The sequence below is a fragment of the Cataglyphis hispanica genome, chromosome 1 (assembly GCF_021464435.1).
Source record: "Cataglyphis hispanica isolate Lineage 1 chromosome 1, ULB_Chis1_1.0, whole genome shotgun sequence".
Lineage (NCBI taxonomy): Eukaryota > Metazoa > Arthropoda > Insecta > Hymenoptera > Formicidae > Cataglyphis > Cataglyphis hispanica.
The window spans coordinates 9,288,834-9,310,313 of record NC_065954.1 but is presented as its reverse complement, the minus strand read 5'-3'; the positions used below and the strand labels follow the sequence as shown (position 1 = coordinate 9,310,313).

The 21,480-nt window shown below is 29.9% G+C and overlaps 2 protein-coding genes across 8 annotated transcripts; one reads left to right on the top strand and one right to left on the bottom strand.

The window, feature by feature from the left end:
- The first annotated feature begins 1,280 nt into the window (after positions 1 to 1,280).
- LOC126850163 (glutamate--cysteine ligase catalytic subunit) lies at positions 1,281 to 7,342 on the top strand. 3 transcript variants are annotated; one of them, XR_007687512.1, is made up of 9 exons: positions 1,281 to 1,568; positions 3,308 to 3,417; positions 4,922 to 5,107; positions 5,187 to 5,359; positions 5,479 to 5,696; positions 5,812 to 6,180; positions 6,275 to 6,622; positions 6,848 to 6,968; positions 7,081 to 7,229. XR_007687512.1 is itself a non-coding variant. In XM_050592872.1 (9 exons), exons 1-9 carry the CDS (start codon positions 1,419 to 1,421, stop codon positions 7,256 to 7,258), a joined length of 1,914 nt encoding a protein of 637 aa, XP_050448829.1. In that variant the 5' UTR covers positions 1,281 to 1,418; the 3' UTR covers positions 7,259 to 7,342. The 3 variants fall into 3 exon arrangements, 2 of the variants coding, with proteins under 2 accessions (XP_050448829.1, XP_050448833.1); XM_050592872.1 differs by having other exon boundaries at positions 6,787 to 6,968; positions 7,081 to 7,342; XM_050592876.1 differs by lacking the exon at positions 1,281 to 1,568 and having other exon boundaries at positions 4,972 to 5,107; positions 6,787 to 6,968; positions 7,081 to 7,342.
- A 3,075-nt stretch (positions 7,343 to 10,417) lies between these two features.
- Positions 10,418 to 12,987, bottom strand: LOC126851288 (protein Mpv17). 5 transcript variants are annotated; one of them, XM_050595095.1, is made up of 5 exons: positions 12,288 to 12,987; positions 12,028 to 12,202; positions 11,805 to 11,914; positions 10,801 to 11,022; positions 10,418 to 10,719 (listed from the first exon to the last, which is right to left on the bottom strand). In XM_050595095.1, the coding sequence occupies exons 2-5, from the start codon at positions 12,098 to 12,100 to the stop codon at positions 10,579 to 10,581; spliced, it is 546 nt and encodes a 181-aa protein (XP_050451052.1). In that variant the 5' UTR covers positions 12,101 to 12,202; positions 12,288 to 12,987; the 3' UTR covers positions 10,418 to 10,578. The 5 variants fall into 5 exon arrangements, with proteins under 5 accessions (XP_050451052.1, XP_050451014.1, XP_050451042.1 ...); XM_050595057.1 differs by having other exon boundaries at positions 12,028 to 12,315; positions 12,390 to 12,985; XM_050595085.1 differs by having other exon boundaries at positions 12,028 to 12,307; positions 12,390 to 12,985.
- Positions 12,988 to 21,480: the final 8,493 nt, after the last annotated feature.

The following is a 21,480-nucleotide window of genomic DNA, read 5'->3' as shown; positions in this document are numbered from 1 at the left end:
TTGTAGATGATTGCAGTGCATTTAGTTTTGTTTGTTAGTTTATAATTAATTTTTAATTAATTTTTAATTAATTTAAAGTTTAAAATATACCAAAGTACATGCATGGATAGGAAGGGCGCGCGCACGCGCACCACACACACACACACGGTCGGAGGGGTGCAAGAAGAAGCTGAAAGCCCCCCTCTCGCAACCATCCCACAATGTAGCATGTACTTTGTAAGTTGTAAAGCGAGGTCCACTGTGCCTATAGGCAGGTTTCATTAGATTATTGCTTATTAGATATTGCTTATCGCTATCGCTATTCCCTTGTTATTATTATTGCCTCGCCTTGTGCAAAGGCTTTTAGAGTCCCTAAAGATAAAAAAGATAAATTTTGGAAAAACATGGCGGCGGTGTATACATAAGGTGTACTTGTAGTTGCAATTGCATTTACAAAATAAAATCTTCTTTTGCTATAAATTGATAATAAAAATAAATAAAATTACATGTATGTGGTTTCCAAACAAAATAAAAAATTATTACAAAAAAGTTATAATCTTATAAAAAAATGGTATTTGTTATAAAAATTGTCACCTTAATTGTTATTTTAAAAATTGCATATACCAAAGGCCGACTAGTCAAACCAATATGTAATAGCAAAACAATGGCCATGCATACTATAAAAATAATATTAAAAAGTTCAAAAATTTATATTTTTTTATAATAACATTGTTATTATTATTAAATATTATTATATTATATTATTGTTATGTTTAAATTAACTTTTCTTTATTTTTTAATTTAAAAAATTATAAAACAGTAAAATATTCGTAATTTTCATATTTAAATAAATATAAATTGTTTGTAATTTTTTTATTTTACTTCTTTTTAAATTATTATGCTTCCCATAACGCATTGATTCCGCCATGTTTTTCCAAACTTCGTTTCAACCAATAAGAAGGAACACGCACCGTGCCGATCAGGCTCTATCAGTAGGGATTGCACACACACTACCAGACCAGACTCTATCTTTAGGGACTTTATTTGAAGTTTGTCTGTCATTCCTGCAAACTTTTAGAGTCCGAGCACAGGCTTAAGCGCATAACCATAAGCATAAGGAAATTGATTGGTCAATTTCCTTATGCATATTCTTATAGACCAATCAATTTCTTTATGCATATTCTTATGGACCAATCAATTTCCTTATGCTTATGGTTATGCGCGTATGTTAAAATCTGTGCTGGGGCTCTTAAGTTTTTTTGTGTGCCACGGCGTTTACTATAGTTCAGTGCGCTATTGTATGTACTATGAACTGTGGTAAAAATTTAGACTGTAGACACGAGTTAGTACAAGTCCAAGTCGGGTATTGGATTAGTTTTCCGTGAAATTTTTTCTCAACATTAATTTTCGTAGACTATTTATCGATTGATTAATTAAAGATGGGTCTACTTTCTGAAGGAAGTCCCTTAAGTTGGGAAGAGACAAAGAAATTATCCGATCATGTGCGCAAACATGGAGTTATTCAATTTATTAACCTTTACAAGAGACTCCGAGATAGGCAAGGAGATATTCTCAAGTGGGGTGATGAGGTACATAGTCAAAAATTTTTTGATTTACAACAGGTTGCATCGGAAATGATTTAATTTGCAGTCTCTTAATTTTTTTCATCAATTCGTTGCGATTGTATATCACGTACGTTATAGTTTAAATTGATATAGCCATTCAAATATTTATTGCAATCGAGAAATTGATCAAAGTCTATCCACATTTTCCATATTCCTTGATGTTTCATATTGCATCATATATCGCATACAAATTTCCTGATATGATTGTATATCATGTAATTATCATATGTCATTATCATATAACCATCTGGTAATAATTCACAACTCATTGCATTGTCATAATTTTTTTTAACTATAATCGAGATAGTAAAATTTATGTCTTTCATCAAATTGACGTTCCTTATTAGTCATACTTAAATATAATATTTATGTTGCTCTCTTTCCTCATGTATATTAAAAAAATTTTTTATATTTTTACAACAATGCATAATCTCAGAATTATTTCTGGTTCAAAATCATGGATAATTGTGGATCACATAGATCAGCAATGCATCATAAAAGTATTTGAATAGAATATTTAATAAGAAAATAATATTTGAAAATCAATGGAGTGTTGAAAATCTTGTTTATTGTTTATATAGATTATTATATAGAAATTATATAGATAGAAATTATATAGATAAATATAATATTTAAATTTAAAAAAAAGAAAAAAGTTGAAAAATTCAGATTATTATACTTTATTAAAAACTAAGATTATTAAAAACCAAGATTATTATTAAAAACTAAGATTATTATAAGATTAATATAAAGATTATTATATTTTTATTAAAAACTATTTGAATACAACTAAATATAAAAAAGAATATTTGTTAAAGAGAAAATTGAATTTTAATATAATATTGATCTACTATGAACATATATTATTCACTACAAATTTTCAAAATCACTAAATCAATTTTTTTAGCACTTTTTAGAGTATTAAATTTTTTATTTTTTATAAGAGTTTTCTCTTAAATTCAATTAAATTAAAATCGAAATTTGTGATAAGATTCCAAAAGGATGAGCCATATTATATAAGAATCATTATTTTAAAATACAAACAGTATACTTTGAAATTTATCTTCAGAATTACCTTGTTTTGGTAATGCTCACATAATTATTTTCAAAAACTTTGTAAATATTTTTTATGTTGGATATCCTTTAAGCTACTATATATATAATATATATATATATATATATATATATATATATATATATATATATATATTCTGAAGATAAATTTCAAAAGTATACTGTTTGTATTTTAAAATAATGATTCTTATATGATATCACTCATCTTTTGGAATCTTATCACAAGTTTCGATTTTAATTTAATTGAATTTAAGAGAAAACTCTTATAAAATAAAAATTAATAATATATAATATTATATATATATATATATATATATATATATATATATATATATATATATATAAAATCTTGACATTTATGTGTTATCATTGCAATAAAAATATTTTTATATAAAAACATAACATACTTTATTTTTTCAAGCATTAAATGTTTGATTTGATTCAAATATTTTTATGATTTTCTATATATAAAACATTTCAGAACAATATATGTTGTAAATAGAAAATTTCTTTTGCAATCTGATTTATTTTTGATTATTTTATATTATTATTTTTTATTTAATCTCATTAATGTTTAATAATTATATTAAAAATTTTCTTTTATATATAGAATAATTATTTTTGTATAGGTAGAGTACATGCTTATAAAATTTGATGATGATTCAAAAACTGCAAAACTCAGCTTAAGAGCTGTGGAAATATTAAAAATTTTAAATGAAAAAGAAAATGAAGATCCAAAGTAAGTCCACTAAATAATACTAATATTAAAATAATATTAATCTTTTCTTAATCTCTCTTTCTTGTATTACATATAATACTATAAATATATATTAAATAAAAAATAATAAATAAGCTTCAAAATATCAGCATGCTTTCTTTTGTTATTTTTATAATAAATAATTTAGTGACACGAAAGTGTACATTATTGAAAAAATAGAAGTAACAAAGAATGCTTTCTTGTCAAAATACATTTTGTTGTAAAAATTATGAATTAAATTTTTGACATTTTCTTTGAAAGAGCTTGAAAACTTTCAGTTGTTTTATTTGTTATTTTGTATTCTGTGTTATTTTATTTATATGATATTTATTTGTATGATAAGAATTGATTTTTAATAAAATATGTGATACATATATATATATATATATATATATATATATATATATATATATATATATAGGGTGTCCGGCGTCAATCACATCACCCGTTGTATGCAGGTAGAGCAGATAAAACTGAGAAGAAAAGTCCTGTACCATTTTTTTCTATAACGTTTAATAACAGAGTTATTATTGAGTAAAATCTCAATCATCGCCGATCTTTAGCCGGGCGCAATGAGGCGCTGTAACAGCTGAGCGCCCACGCACATATGTCGCACAGGCGCGCGGCGCACTGACGTGCGTGCAGCTAAAGGTCGGCGCTGAATTGCCAGACTTCACTCAATAATAACTCTTTTATTAAGCGTTATCGAAAAAAATGATACACAACTTTTCTTCTCAGTTTTGCCTGCTCTACCTGCACACGATGGGTGATGCGATTGACGCCGGACACTCTGTATAACACACACACACGCACGACGCACGCACGCGCGGCGCACACACTACACACACATATGGAGTGTTCCAGAGTTAACCTGATAAATTATGGGAGCATATTCTACAAATGGAAATAAGAAGAAATATTATATGTTGCCTAGAAATGCTTGATTATAAAGAAATATTATAAGGAATATTATTAAAATAATATTATTAAAACAGAACATGAAATAGGTAACCACAAATTTTCCATTGTGTAGAGTATAAAAGATTGAACATTGGTTTATCTTATCTGTACTTATATCATGTTATTATCTTCAAAAGATTTAGTATGATTGTTATTTTTATATCAATAACTATTAGATTTCAATCTTTGTATGAAATAGCAACTATCATCAGAATGCCAAGAGTGTTCTCAAATAAAGAACATATGACTATATATTGATTCTGCAATGGAAAATCTATAATTACCTATTTCAATTCCATTTCAATATTTGCTTGTAACTTCGTAATAACTTTCTAGCCAAACTTCATTTAATATATACTTAATATTTTTTCTCTTATTTTGATTTGTACAATATCCTTCTACAATTTGTTTGGTAAATCTTGAGACATTCTGTATGTATATATATATATATGTGTGTGTGTGTGTGTGTGTGTGTGTGTGTGTGTGTGTGTGTGTCTGTGTGTGTATAACATAATTATTTTCTCAGAAATGTAAAGTCACTTTGGAGACCAGAATATGGTGCTTATATGATTGAAGGAACTCCAGGAAAACCTTATGGAGGATTATTAGCTCATTTTAATGTTGTTGAAGCTAACATGCGTTATCGAAGACAAGAGGCATCAAAATTATTACAACCTAATGAAGTTTTAATGTCATTAACTGTTTTTCCAAGGTAGTTATAAAGAGAATATATCATTGATATAATCAAAATATTTTAACATTTTATATATTTTTATATATTTCTATTATAGAATAGGAGCTCCTGATTTTACTGATCCTCCTACTTATCCAACATTCAATACTGGTGCCTCTAAGAGTTTATTTTTTCCTGATGAAGCTATATATCCTGGTCATCCACGTTTCAAGACATTAACTAGAAACATAAGAGAACGACGTGGAGAAAAAGTCGCTATAAACATTCCTAGTATGTAATAGCAATATAAGCAATATTGGCAATGTATATATATTTTCTATTTTTCATATTAAAATTTCGAAATGTATAAATTTTATATAATTCCATGATATAAGTAGATATTTTTATAGTTTATAGAGATAAAAATATGCCGCTGTTGTTCAGAGAAGATCTTACCAACAAAGGAGATGATGGATCTTCCTCTAAGGCATCTAAAGATAATCACATTTACATGGATGCAATGGGTTTTGGGATGGGATGTTGTTGTTTACAACTCACTTTTCAAGCATGCAACATACAAGAAGCAAGAACATTATATGATCAACTGACACCTTTATGTCCAATCATGGTAGTGTTAAATAATATTATTGTTAATTTTTTTACTTTTTTTATATAACAATAACATACTGTCAGAATGTTTTTTTCATGCATACGTTACAGAACATTTCTTTAACATTCGACAGTTGGCTTTAACTGCAGCCAGTCCGTTTTATCGCGGTTATATAAGCGATGTTGATTGTCGGTGGAGCGTCATATCCTCATCAGTGGACTGCAGAACACAAGAGGAACGCGGATTGAAACCTCTTAAGGAAAATAAATTTAGAATCAATAAGTCTAGATATGATTCTATCGATTCGTATCTTAGCAAAGAAGGGGAAAAATATAATGATATCCCTGTAATATATGATGATGAAATATATAAGCAGCTTTTGGATAATGAAATCGATCATTTGCTCGCACAACACATTGCTCATTTGTTTATCAGAGATAGTGTATCTTTATTTTCCGAAAAAGTACATCAGGACGATTTGGAGGATACTGATCACTTTGAGGTAAGATTACAATTGTAATCCTAACTTATGGATATTAATTGCGCGCGGTTGTAGAATACAATGTTTACAATTATAAAATATATTATTGTTTTAGAATATACAATCTACAAATTGGCAAACTATGCGTTTTAAACCACCACCGCCAAACTCTTCTATCGGGTGGCGTGTAGAATTTCGTCCATGTGAAGTTCAAATCACAGACTTCGAAAATGCTGCAATAGTTTGTTTTACAGTACTATTGACGAGGGTTATATTGAGTTACAAATTAAATCTTTTAATTCCAATCAGCAAAGTTGATCAAAATATGGTCAAAGCACAAAAAAGAGATGCAGTTAAATTAGAGAAATTTTGGTTTCGTCATGATATTACTTCAGACATAAAATCTGATGATGCTAAATCAGAATATACTGAATTTACAATTAACGAAATTATTAATGGAAAGGTGCTTATCTCAGGAATAAAATACATGATAAGAATATTTTGTTCTTATATAATTTATATTTTTTTTTATTTTTAATATATATACATTTATTTGTACAAGTTTCAGGTAAATATATTTTGCATGTGATAAATTCTATTTTTTTTTTTTTTTTTTGTATTTTTTAGGATGGTATTTTCCCTGGTCTTGTGCCACTAGTTAACTCATATCTCTCTAACATGGATGTAGATGCAGATACACATTGCACTATACAAAGATACATAAAATTAATACAGAAACGTGCTTCTGGGGAACTTTTAACAACTGCAGCCTGGCTAAGGAAAGAGGTTACTTTACATCCCGAATATAAGTAAGTAATATATGTCATATATATTTTTTTAATTAAATTGATGTTATCAATTTAAATAAATTCGGTCGTTAAATATGATATTGTTATAATAAAATATTAAATGCAAAAACAGGCATGATGCTGTAATAACACAGCACATCAATTATGACTTGCTAAAAAAAATCCATAGCATTGTTTCCAATGATGTGTTATGTCCAGAGCTACTTGGACAGTGCATATCATCTAAAACTACTGATACCATACCTGCCGCTGTTGCAAAAGCAGAAAAATGTTCAACCGCAAATTGTTAATGATAATGATTTTGGATCGTTTCAGGTAAATCAGTAAATATCTTTTTTAATGCCTACATATATAAAAATATAAATATATATATATATATATATATATATATATATATATATATATATATATATATATATATAGACACATCAAGGCGCGCCCACACACACACACACACACACACACATTTAATACTGTTAATCTTTGTAATTAAATATATTCCTTTGTTTATCCTGCGTTTATCATTTTTGTCAGAATTTTCATTAAAACAAAATAAAAGAAACAAAAAAAAATTATAGCACAAAACAAAATTTTATATTTGTAATTTTATATTCCATTTGTTAGAGATGTATTTTATATACTTCTACCAAATATAAGTATATAAGAGCAACATAATTTTCAAAATTCTAAAAAAGCTTTCAAATTAAAAAAAAAAAAAAAAAAAAAAAAAGAGAATAGTATTGAGTATATGTACAAAAAAAATTAGAATTGCTGTAACAATAAATCAACATTCCATATAAAACAACATTCCACAAACTAATGAATTTATGCTTGATTTGTTTATATCTATTATTTAATATCAAAGTTAGGAAGATTAATTTGAAAGTAATTCATTATTGTTCCTTTTTTTCCAAAAAGTAACTCGTTATCGTTATTCATTACTGTTATTTAATAATAACGAGTCGTTACATATTCTATTATTTTTTTTTATATCAATACAGAAAATCAAGTTAAACACTCAAAATTTACATTTTTAAATGTTATTTTAAATTAAAACAAAAGCAATATAATTTTATAATGGTGATATCGCTATTGATATGAAATGGGTAATAATTTTGATAATAATAATTAATTTTAAATAAAAAATTTAGAAAAAATTGCAAAAGCTTTTTTGAGATTTTTAAATGCTATAAATATAAATGAAAAAAGAGGAAATTTTTTTATTGTTAGTTCTCTTTCAATAGATTCGTAAATGTCACAAATCCTGACACGATATAATTTTCATCTCGAATTTTTGACCAATCATTGATTTATGTGTAAGATTGCGTTCTGAAATTTACTATCGTTATTAAAAATCTATAGTTCGCTCTATAATGTGTTATAGATTTCAAGTAATAAATAGCAGTAAATTTTGAAACACAGCCTAAATGTTTCTTACAAAATAGAGAGAAATAAGAAAAAGTTTCCAGTAGTTTTTATGTTGTATTTCAATGTTTTATGTTTCTTTAAATTAAATTCTAATTAAAAATATATCTAGTAGATTCAAAAAAAGATAAAAATAATTAAAATCATTACTCTTTACCAAAATATGTAATAAAATTATTTTTCCCGTTACACATAAAATTTGCATCATCATTATTGCTATAATTAGCCAAAAAATAATAACTATTATATAACTATTATAGTAACAGTATTACAAGTAATGCATTACTTCTCAATTTTTCTTAATATTATTATGAATATATTGAAGAATTCCTTAATTGTACACAATATATGAAAAGTTTAATTTTGTAATATGTATACATTAATAATGTGTGTAGTATATGTATGTAGTTAAAATTGACTTAAACTTTAATTTTTTAACACATACAGAGATTTATTACCTATTTTATGATTCATTAATAAAATCATTCCTTATATTCTAATTTTTTATTCTAAAATTTATTTTTTTATTAATACTACATAATTGTTGATAGTTAATCATCAAGTTACATTTGATTATCACTTTCTATTATTAATATAAATAAAATTTAGTTCTTCACATATCTATGTTAAGATAAAATATATTTAAAAAATACATGCTATAAACTATACTATTTGATATTTTATATGTGAAAAAAGAATGATAATATTCAGCTATCAAAACTGCAAGATTTTATGAAACTATGTCTTGTTTCTTTTTATTATGTTAGAAATTTGTTTCATCTGACTAAGCAAGTCCATTTAAAGTAATTTACACAGACACGTTTGCAAAAACTAAATTTTAACATACAAAATAATTCAAAAATTATATTATTATTAAGTATTGTAGTTATTAGTTATTATGCAACCATCTTCCAATATACTTTTAAATAATAGTGTACATAGTCTTTCTAAATGGTGTACATAGTATTATATTTATACATTTATATATACATGTATACACACACACACATATATATTTTATATATATATATATATATATATATATATATATATATATATATATATATATATATACTAGATCAAACAGTAGTATTATCATTTTTTCTTGTAATTAAAACTTTAAACATAGTTGACAAGGTTCAAAAAATGCAAATATTTGAGTAACACTATTTAAAATTTTAGATGATAAGTAATGATTAAATATATATATACAGAGTGTCGGAGGTGGTCGCATGTACGGTTACCCGCTCTACGTGTACAGGTGGATCAAAAAAACTAAAGAGAAGAAAAATGCTATACCATTTTTTTCTATAATGCTTAATAAAGGAATTATTATTAAATGAAGTCTTGGCCTATCATCATCGATTTTTAATCTGGCGCGTCGTAAGCCGTGCTGTAATAGCTGAACAGCTCTCGCACACTACCAGGCGCGCGGTTTACTGACGTGCGCCCGGCTAAAGATCGGCGATGATAGGCCAGACTTCATGATAACTCAATAATAACTTTTTATTTTATTATTAATAATAACTCAATAATACTTTTTTATTAAGCATTATAGAAAAAAATGGTACAGGACTTTTCTTTTCAGTTTTATCTGCTCTATCTACACACGGTGGGTCATACGACAGACTTCGGACATCCTGTATATACTATAATAGAGATATGTACTTATATTTAGTGTACAAAGACATGATACTTTTAACCCACTGAAGAAAGAGAAAGAGTATTAATTTTAGAATATAAATTAAATATAATAAGTTATAAAATAAATAAAAAAATATATATTTATAATTTATTTTAAAATTTATGTTGTATACACACATACTTACATTCTTATAATTTTCACAAGTGACAAATTACTTAAAATAAAAAAAAAATGTTATATGAATAAAGCATTAATACTATATCATCACAGAATTATATCTTTGTTCCTTTTTCTTGTTCCTTTTTTTTATCATTATTTTTGCTGCATCACTTTTTTTTGAATATAATACATATAAAAAAATAATATAATATGATAGACATAGTCAACAAAATTATATTATGAATAAATATTTTTACAGGATTTTTTAAAATTATTGCTATTATGAAATATTTTAATTATTACATACATATTAATATATGTTCACATTATGTTCACAGTACATAATCTATATTCAATTACGAATTTGATAATCAATTATATTTATCTAAATTCATTATTTTTATCCAAACTTGTTTTGTATGAAATATAGCTATTCCAAAATAAAGCAACTAATTGTACAACTAAAACTTGATAATGTAAAGGTACTATAGAGAAATTTATGAGTTGTACCATAGGCCAAAGCTAAAACAAAATAATATGTCACAAAGTAAATGAAAAAAATTTATAGTTTATTTGTAGTTATGAGATATAATCATATATTACCTTATAATTATTTATTAAAATGTCACTATATTCATCTTGTACTTTAATTTTTATTTTTTCGATATCTTTTCCTTGACAAATACCAATAGCAACTAATAAAACTGCTATGAATGTAGGTGCAAATAACAATTGGTCGCATGCAACCTTTTTTATTGCAACAGAATAACCTTTAGAACCTATATATTTATCTAAAATACCATACCAAGTTCTTGTTGTTGGACCCTATATATTTTATTAATATATATCATAAACTCTTATTAGTTAAGCCTGTGGCATACAGTATGATTTTTCGTACTGGTTTTGTCAATTGATTCATTACGTACTGTTTAACAAAATTTTCCAATCATAAGAGTGCTACTAATTTTAGCTTCACACGTGTAAATTATCTTATGTATTGGCTTAATATTTTAGTTATAAGATTTCTAGAGATTTCAACAAAATCCTTCAAAATCCTTTAGATAATCGTAATGTGAGATGAATTCCATCAATAAATGAAATAGTTATCTGACATTCATTAATAAGAAAATGACACACACACACACAAATGTTATATATATATATATATAACATTTGTCTTTATACTTACTTTATTATTATTTCTATTTTTTGCATTTTTGCCATATTATTATCTGCACCTAACAAACTACATATAGCACCAAACTTATTACTAAAATCATGTTAACACACATTAACACACACATGCGGCATATAATATTTCAAATTGCATAGCCAGTACTGCTGACTACTAACAAAACGTCTTGCATGAAATTTAGTATGAAAAATTGTACCGTATGCCACAGGCTTTTCTGTGAGACAATCTATTTCTATTTTTAGTATTGTTAATTTACACATATTTTACATATCATAAAATTGAATTCTAAAAATGTAAGCATATATATATATATATATATATATATCACACACACACACACACTAGAAATGTGTGTGAAAGATACTTGAAATTTTTATATAATATGCAACATCAATAACAAAAATGTACTTACACTAATAAACAAACCAATCCCAGCAAATTGCATTGTACGTACCAAATCAATGGTTTTCGAATTATTTATAAAATTCTGTGCAATCTGATCACCAAGTCCCATTAATATTCCTATAAATTCAATGTTATTATTGTATTGTGTTACAATATATATATAATAAATGATACATATATATAAAACATATATAATACATATATATAAAACAAATTATATTATATATTACCAGCTTGCACTGCTTGTGTACTCATAGGATACATTTTTAGCGCTTTTTGGTATAATTTTTGTATATTTTGCATAATTATAAACCATTCAGCATCATTATCATCTAATAAAAATTGTTATTTATCTTCTTTTTTTTATTTTGGCTGTGAGACTTCCAATTGGAATCGTCTATACACCTTATTGTTATTATTATTTATCGTTTAAAAATAGGAGAGAGAAGTTTGAGAACAGAGAAAAGCCTAAGAGCGGCCATACACATACGTTTGTTGGTTCATATTTGCCTTGAAAACTGAAAAAAAACTAATGCAATAATGGTGACGGGAGAGGTTGGGTAAAACTTAAGATTGACTTTAAGATACACACGCGCACGTGAGGACTTACGAAGTACATGCTACATTATAGAGCAAGGTCCACCCAGCCTACCGGCGGAGCGGGTGCGGGAAGGGGGCCAAAGGCCCCCCTTTGCATCACCTCCCCGTGTGTGTGGTATGCGCGTGCGCGCGTGCTTTTTGCCCGTGCATGTACTTTGGTATATTTCAAATCTTTTTTGTTAATAACTTTTTAATAAGCAAAAAGCGATTAAATTAGGAGAAAAAGTTATTCAGAATTATGTCCTTGACAACATATATTGAGGTAATTAAAATCGGTGAGGTCGCCCTTAATCTTAAGTTTTACCAATCCCTCTCCCGCCAACATTAATGCATTAGTTTTTTTTTCAAGGCAAATATGAACCAACAAATGTTTTAATTAGTTTTTCCATGACCAAAAAATGATTGCGCATCGAGTGAACTAAGATGGAAATAAAAATAATATCTTTCCGGCTAACTTCACATAAAATTTTATTTTCGTATTTTCAAAAAAAATTTTAACCAGCAAACGTTGTAATTAGGTCAACAATCATCAACAAACGATTCGTAAAAAAAAAATTATAAAAGTGAATGTTGATCGGCTAACTTTATGGAGCTCAGAGAGAAGTCTAAGAGCGAATATCCCGGTGTTTTTCGTACCTAACTCTCGGTCCCATACAGCAGCGCCTTTACGTCCATTTTACGCCGTTTGGAACTGAAAGGCCACAACCATTTTCAGGCAGGATAAAACAGCCAGTTGGTTCACTTATGTGTTACGTTCACTTTTCAATGTTGGTTCATGTCTGTGCTACATCTACTTTTCGATATTGTCGATAGTGATAGTACAGTGGTAGTACTGATCGTTAGACAAGGAGAAATGATAGCGCCGTCTCCGTCTCTCTTTCATTGCGTATGTATGTAGCGTCCATGAAAGTGTACATGACCGACGTATTGAGCAGAGCACACGGATGCGATTGTTGGGATGAGATAACATCAGACAAGGAGCGATAATCGTATGCTATCCTTGTTTCTCTAGCGTATCGCTTTACGGCCGAAGTACGGGTTGAAATTGAAAATGCTTTTTGGCCTCTCATTGCAGAAAGCAGTAACGCATCAAGGCTAATAAGCACTCATTTTTTGCAAATTTTATACTTGCGTATATATATATATATATATATATATATATATATATATGAGAGAGAGAGAGAGAGAGAGAGAGGCCAAAAGCATTTTCAATTTCAACGTATAATTTTAATTATAATTTAAACATATATATTCATGTATATATATATATATATATATATATATATATATATATATATATATGAATATATATGTTTAAATTAAAATTATACGTGCAATTAAATATTGATAATCAATATTTGATAATCAATAATAATAGAATAGTAGAAGAATAATAGAATTTGTTGCTTTGTGACTATCGATACTTTGAGTATCATACCATCAACGGGAAATAGCACGGTTGTCAATTTTTGTTTGGCATTATTGTTTAACAATCGTAATTACAATTTCATAAGCTAACAATTGTATTATTTTTTTTTCAATTGTGCAGATATCGTGTAAATACAGATGTACATAAGTATTGTGGAACGTTCCGTATATAAAAGTATTATTAAAATAAATTTCGATAAAACAATTTTAGAAAAAAATATAATTTTTATAAGATAATTTTCTACGGTAAAATAATTTATTTTATATAATATTTTTGTTATCTTCATAAAGTGTTACGTATAATAAAATACATTTTTCACTTTACGTATTGTATAACTTATATCTATATTAAAAATTATTTTCCCCCTTTTCATTATATTTGAAGTAAAAATATTGTAAATGTGAGAAGCATACAAGTATATAAAATAAGTAACGATTAAATTTGTCTTACCTTCAACATTATCAAGTAGCTAAATGGAAAGCGTTCGGTTTTACACGCCGCAGGTCTCAATTCAAATCTCTCGATTTTGTCAAGAACTTTTTTTCATCTAAATCTATTGTTTGCTCATATCCATTTAAAAAATGCAATTATATGAAATAAAAAGAATTTTTAAAAATTATTTATTTTATATTTATAATGTAAAAATTAGTAAACAGCATTAGAATGTTTTAATGTTAATATTGATATTAATTTAATAGTAATATTAAAAAGTTTAATGTTAATATTAATAAAACAAATAATATATTATATATATATATATATATATATATATATATATATATATATATATATATACAGGACGTCCTGCAAAGATTGTGCCAACGCTCGTGAGCGGATAGAGGACTGCAAACTGAACAGAAAAGTCCTTTATCATTTTGCAATTTTTGCAATAATTATTGAAATGTTAATTAAAAAATATTAACGAATGAGCACGTGTATCGCGCTCATGATGTCTCACGGCAACGAAAAGTGTTTGGTTTTACGCGTATCCCTCTCATTGCGAGGCCAAACTTTTCGTTGCCATGCAACGCTATGAAACCCGCCGCTGTCACGCCTAAAGCATACGTCCCATGGTCTAGTCGCGTGATAACCGCGCGAAACGCGTGCTTATTCGCCAATACTTTTTAATTAATATTTTAATAATTATTGCAAAAATTGCAAAATGGTAAAGGATTTTTCTGTTCAGTGTACTCTCCTCTACCCGCTCACGAGCATTGACGCAATATTTGCAGGACATCCTGTATATACATATATCCTATTCACACGAAACATATCATCCATTTGTAACGATTCCGTTACCAGCCTCGCGGGCAGACCATCCGCAAAATGAGGCATGGCGTCTATGGCGCCCCTAAACACTCGCACCTATGGCGAATTCCACCAGGGGAACCGCCCTACTACGCGTCGAATCGCGTGAGTGGGAGAGCCGCGCCGGGTATATAAGGCGATCCAGCGAGCGTATCGTTACCAGTTTCTGATCCTGAGTCCTGTCCGAATCAAGATCCGAAACCAAGCTCCGCAGACACCAGGCAACAGGTTACTCGTTGTTAGGCCGGGATTCCCGGTTTCTGGCAGACGCTCACCAATTACCTCCGCTATACTAGGCCACGGGCTATTCGTGATTATGCCGGGCTTCCTGGTTGCTGGGACGGCGTTAGATTAAGAAAACGCGTTACTGAACAAACCGATATACCTGGTGGTTCCACCCCACCAGACCGACCGATTCGTTAAACCGAGGGATTCCACCCCACCGGACCGACCAATTCGTTAAACAGAGGGGTACCCCACTGCACCGATCGATTAATATCCTGTTTGGTTGTATCCACTAGTCCACCGAAAACTGACAGTTTTGTACATACCACAATCGGGGGAGATAATTTAGTACGTCCACTGCAGGCGACCCGAACAAAAGGTCGCGCTCGCTCGTGACGACGGAACACATCATTGGCACCTAGTCCTTTTAAGGATAAGCCGCCGAGCACCAGCCTTGTCAGTCTTTTTCAGGATACATCGCCGCACAGTGAACATCCTCGCAATAACAGCCGTCACGTCCGAGTCCGCCCCTTTCTCGTCTGTAGATACGGATTCCGCTTTTACATATGGATTCCAGCCATCCGATTCTGTAAATACCGCGTTAGCTTAGTTATTCTGTAAAACTCGAACCAGCAAAGCCTTAATGCATGCTCCAACGAACTAGCTTGTACTGCATTGCTCACGCTGCCTGCTTTTATTGCTGTAATTGTATTATGATTTACTTAGCGTACATTGCATTAGTCACGCTGTCCGCGCTTATTGTTTTGCCTGTATTATTTCTTTTCTAAGCTTTAAATAAATTGTTTTGTTAAAATTATCGAAAGAGTAAATTGGAGTTTCCTCCTTCTCCCGAATCCTGGAAACCAGCGAGCCTGATTCGTGGCGTACGGAAAAGGTGAACCGTTACACATTGGACATCCATATAAACTCCATAGCTCTATTCGACATTTATCTCCCCAAGAGATATTGTATAGATTTCTAATAGAAATCCATATTATCTCCACGATACATATCGACTATAAATCCGTCATGGATGTTCATTAGACATTTGTTGTGGACATGGATGTGTAATAGATTTTATACACGTATGTTTCTAATAAAATAAAATTTAATTTTTATTTAAGCATTATTTAAAATTTTTAGTTAATGTTTTGAGAAAATATTTAAAATTTGATAATACTATATATTTTTTTTTAATTTATGGACAATTCAAAATTTTATTTAAAATTTTTATTAGACTTTAAAATATGATTAACAAAATTTTAATACTGAAGGTAAAAGAATGTTTTTTAATATCAAAATTTTTTACACAAACCAATATAAAATCTATAATCTACAATCAAATATAATATCATTAATTTATTATTAAACAAATCAAATTCTTAATTTATAGATAAAAATTAAAGATAACTAAATTATATAATTGATTTGTATTTTATAAAATCAGAAATATATTTTTTAGTTATTTTTTTGGGCACAAACAGATAATCTAATAATATATAATATAATATATAAATAAATAAATATATTCAGTTGTCTAAATAATTATATTAAAAACAACTAATATAATTTTGAATTTACAAAATATATTTTTTGTATATACAATTAGAAAGCACACAAAGATAAGAAAATAATATAATTAAAATAATATAAATTCAACAATTTATAAATGATAGTTTAATTCATAGCTTAATTTTTGTAGAAAAAGCAGCTACAATAAATCGATATAAAATTTAGTTATAAAATTGATGCAGTCACCATAAATTATAAAATGGTAAACATTCCACAGAGATTAATAATAAATCTACTATTAACCTCCCAGCAAAAACGTCCAAACATCGTCCAAACTCATTTCATTAACATCCCAAAGACCTTATGCGTAGCATTGTATTAATATTCATATAATGCAACAAATAATATTATTTTTATTAAGGATCTAATATTATTTTAAGGAACTAATATTATTTTTATTAATAAAAGTAATAAAAAGAATCTTCAGGGCAGACAAAAATAAATAAACAAATAATAAAATAATAAATTAACATAATCTATATAAAACGGTTAGAATAAAATGACGGTCTACAAACGTACGGAAACGCTTTAAAAAATATAAATAATAAACGGTAATAAACATAATATAAATTTAGGACATGTCAATTATATAAAAAAATTAATAAATTAAATAAAACGGAAGTCAATAAATTAAATGGATGGTCCAATGAAAGGACCAAAACGTTCGCGAATAGTCTAAGTTCTAATAAACATATTTTGTACAGAATATCGTGCTGGTTCCCTCGCCTAATTGTTTTTATTAATTTTGTTAATCATTTGGAATTTTTAAATATTTATATTATTTTTATTAAGGAACCTTTACAAAAAAATATTATATTAACAAATGTCGATTAAACACTATTGGTTCAATAACTTTCAATCGTTTTTTCACTATATTCAATAATTGAATAGTTCAAATTTTTTTTTTCTTAATATATATGGAATCTCATAAAAAGTCCATAATCAAATAAAACGAATTTTTTAATAGTGTATTTTTGAAAATATAATGTATATATATATATATATATATATATATGTATACATATATATATTCATTTTAATAACGGATGATTAAACTTTTTCGAACATTTATTTGAGGAATGTCTCCTTCACAGAATCGAATTGCAGTAAGAGATTATAGGGAAATTACAATCTTACTTACACATTTTAATGATCATATACAACTGATCATATATAACATACTGTTATATACTACTTTATAATAAAATTTTACTTTATAATATTATCAGAAGATTAATGAAACTTTATTTTAATATTTTAGTAATATTACATGCAATTATTTCACTTTTCGCGTATACTAAAAATATTACAAAACTATAAAAAATTGTTTAATATTAATAATTGAATTTGATGTTTTCATATATTCAAAATTATTATTTATTTAATTTTTTACAAGAAATGTTATTGTGCGCAATATTCCAAAAACTTTACAAACAATATACAGGGTATTCTGCAAAGATTGTGCCAACGCTCGTGAGTGGATAAAGCACAGTAAACTGAACAGAAAAATCCTTTACCATTTTTTTATCTGAGCTTTTTTTTTGTTGTTATACGATGTTAAAGTTAGCTAATCAGCGTCTGTCTACAACGGAAAACAAAGGAGGGACGTTGGGGGTCGGAGTAACGAGACGGCTTTCTGCTGTATAGTATTCAATCGCTAGTTCGTTTGTTTACCGCTATGCAACGCGCGAAGTATCTATTTTGCATTTGAGATTCAGTCATGAGAATTATATAAAGCTTGCAAAAACTGAAATAAGATTAAAAATGTAACTTTAATGTAATTTTTAATGGAAACTATTAAAAATGGAACTATCAGTTTAATTTCTGATACAATCCCAACAATAGGGAATTCAGATATTGGACTGATTTTTTCTTAGAAATCGGGCAGATAAATGTCCGAAAAAGTTAAAATCATCGTTTATTTTTTATTAAAGATATAAAATTATATATATATATATATATATATATATGTGTGTGTGTGTGTGTGTGTGTGTGTGTGTGTGTGTGTGTGTGTGAGTGTGTGCGTGCGTGCGTGTGTGTGTGTGTGTGTATGTAATATGTATATTATATATATTATTTGTTTTATTAATATTAACATTAAACATTCTAATATTACTATTAAATTAATATCAATATTAACATTAAAACATAATGCTGTTTACTAATATTTTTACATTACTAATATAAAATAAATAATTTTTAAAAATTCTTTTTATTTCATATAATTACATTTTTTAAATGCATATTAGCAAATAATAGATTTAGATAAAAAAAGTACTCGACAAAATCGGGAGATTTGAACTGAGATATGCGGGGTGAAAAACCGAATGCTTCCCATTTAGCTACTTGATAGTGTTGAAAGTAAGACAAATTTAATCGTTATTTTATATACTTGTATGGTTCTTACGTTTTATATACTTGTGTGCTTCTTACGTTTACAATATTTTTATTTCAAAGGTAATAAAAAGGGGGAAAATAATTTTTAATTAAGTTTGTAACGATGCGTACATCGTTACCCGACCGTCCACCCGCCGGACGCCGCCGCCCGACGACAATCGGTCGGGCCAGCGCGCTTAAAAGACCGCCGTCCCACGCCCAGCAGTCACGGGACCGTAGAGCGAAGGCGCTATGCGCCCCATTATATCAAAACCATTGAGCGCGCCTAAATATTTGTTTATATTTACATTTATACCACCGATTCGGCATACCATACCGGAACACGAGTCGCGCGCTCGGGAAACCGCTCCGACCGTTTACTCCCGAATACTCCCGAGCCGCGAACAAGCTCAACCGAATTGTTTAATAAACAATTATCGCGCCGACGCGATACCGCCGACACCGGGTATAAATAAGCGCTCCATCCTGTAAAAAGACAGAATCTTCTCCGCCGCTCTGAAGTCAGTACGACGCTCAGAGCATCCTGAAGAATCCACACGCTTGAACAGCGAGATCGAGGTTGGGAGTACTCCGCCTTTGCTGGGCTTTCCCAGCATCCCGTAAGCAAAACATTTCCGACCGAACCTCCGATCGTCCGGCAATATTTCTAGCGGTGGGAATTTACCCGCCACCGACGGATATTTCCGTCTGCCAGACGCTCCTATTCCAACCGTGAACCACTCCCGCTGATCCCGAATCATCGCGAGATATCTCGCGAGCCGTCACCAGCCGACCGAGACTCACTATTATTACGGCGACTGAAACCGCACGCCGAGGGCTGTAAGACCGCCCTACGCGCCGAATTTATCAGCGCCCAATTCGCCAAGCCGCGAGGCTCCCGCCCCTAGCGGAGATATTACCGCGCGCCATCGCGCTATTCATCCGATGGGTGACACCATCTATCGATCGCGAGCATCGATTCTCGCGCACCGCGCTCGATCCGCCGCTTAAGCGCACCGTCCGCGGGTGCATTCTATGCGTGCACCCGAGCTCGTCACGCACCCGACCGCACCTCCGAGGTGCATCCGCACACGCCGTTTATAACACGCGGAATCTCGCACTGGCACCCGCCCGCGCCTCATACACATACATACATACACACTCACTCATTCGCATACACACATACACGTACAGATTCATTCGCGCACGATCATACACCCATACACTTTGTAAATCACCACTCTGACTCGAATAAAGACAACTATTTATTTATATAACCACTCGCATTTCGTACTTGCTCTCCTTCCGAAACCTGATCCCGGCCGAACTATCCCGCGACAGCGCTCGGGAAAAACCGACTGTTACAAGTTATACGTACTTATATATAGATATAAGTACGTACAATGAAAAATGTATTTTATTGTACGTAACACTTTATGAAGATAACAAAAATATTATATAAAATAAATTATTTTATCGTAGAAAATTATCTTATAAAAATTATTTTTTTTTTAAATTGTTTTATCGAAATTTACTTTAATAATACTTTTATATGCGGAACGTTCCACAATACTTATGTATATCTGTATTTATACGATATCCGTACAATTGCACTCGCTACGGGAAGCGTTCGTTTCCTCGTAGCGGTCGTTCTCCTCCTCCCGCTCTTCTTTCTCCTCGTTCTCGCGTGCACACCCATTCCGAATTTTGTCTTTGCCTTCATAGCCGCCCATATGGCCGTCGCGGCGCCTCTCTCGCCTAAGAGTCGTTCGCCGCGATGCGCTCGCGCGCTTTTTCGGCGAGCGCTCGATCGGCGACGTGTCGATCGGCGAGATCGCCGCTTCACGAGTACGCGATGTCGTGTTCGCGGCAGGCCGCATCCAACGGATTGACACCTCTATCACCTCGCGCTAGTCTTTTCGCGAGACGGGTACCCGGCCCGCAGAATTGATAGCCCGGTATATGTAGCTCGAAGGGCAGCGCGTTTATCGCTTTGTTCAATAAGCCAGCACCACCGATATCGCCGATTACACCGTTCCGCTTCGAGAATTGCATTCGTCGCAATCTTTAATGAGCGGCCCAGGTCCGTCGATATGCGTTCGTTGCCAAGAACGATTGTAGTGTTCTAAGTATCGACGGTAGCGTCGTACCTCCGCGTCCGCTTTTATATATT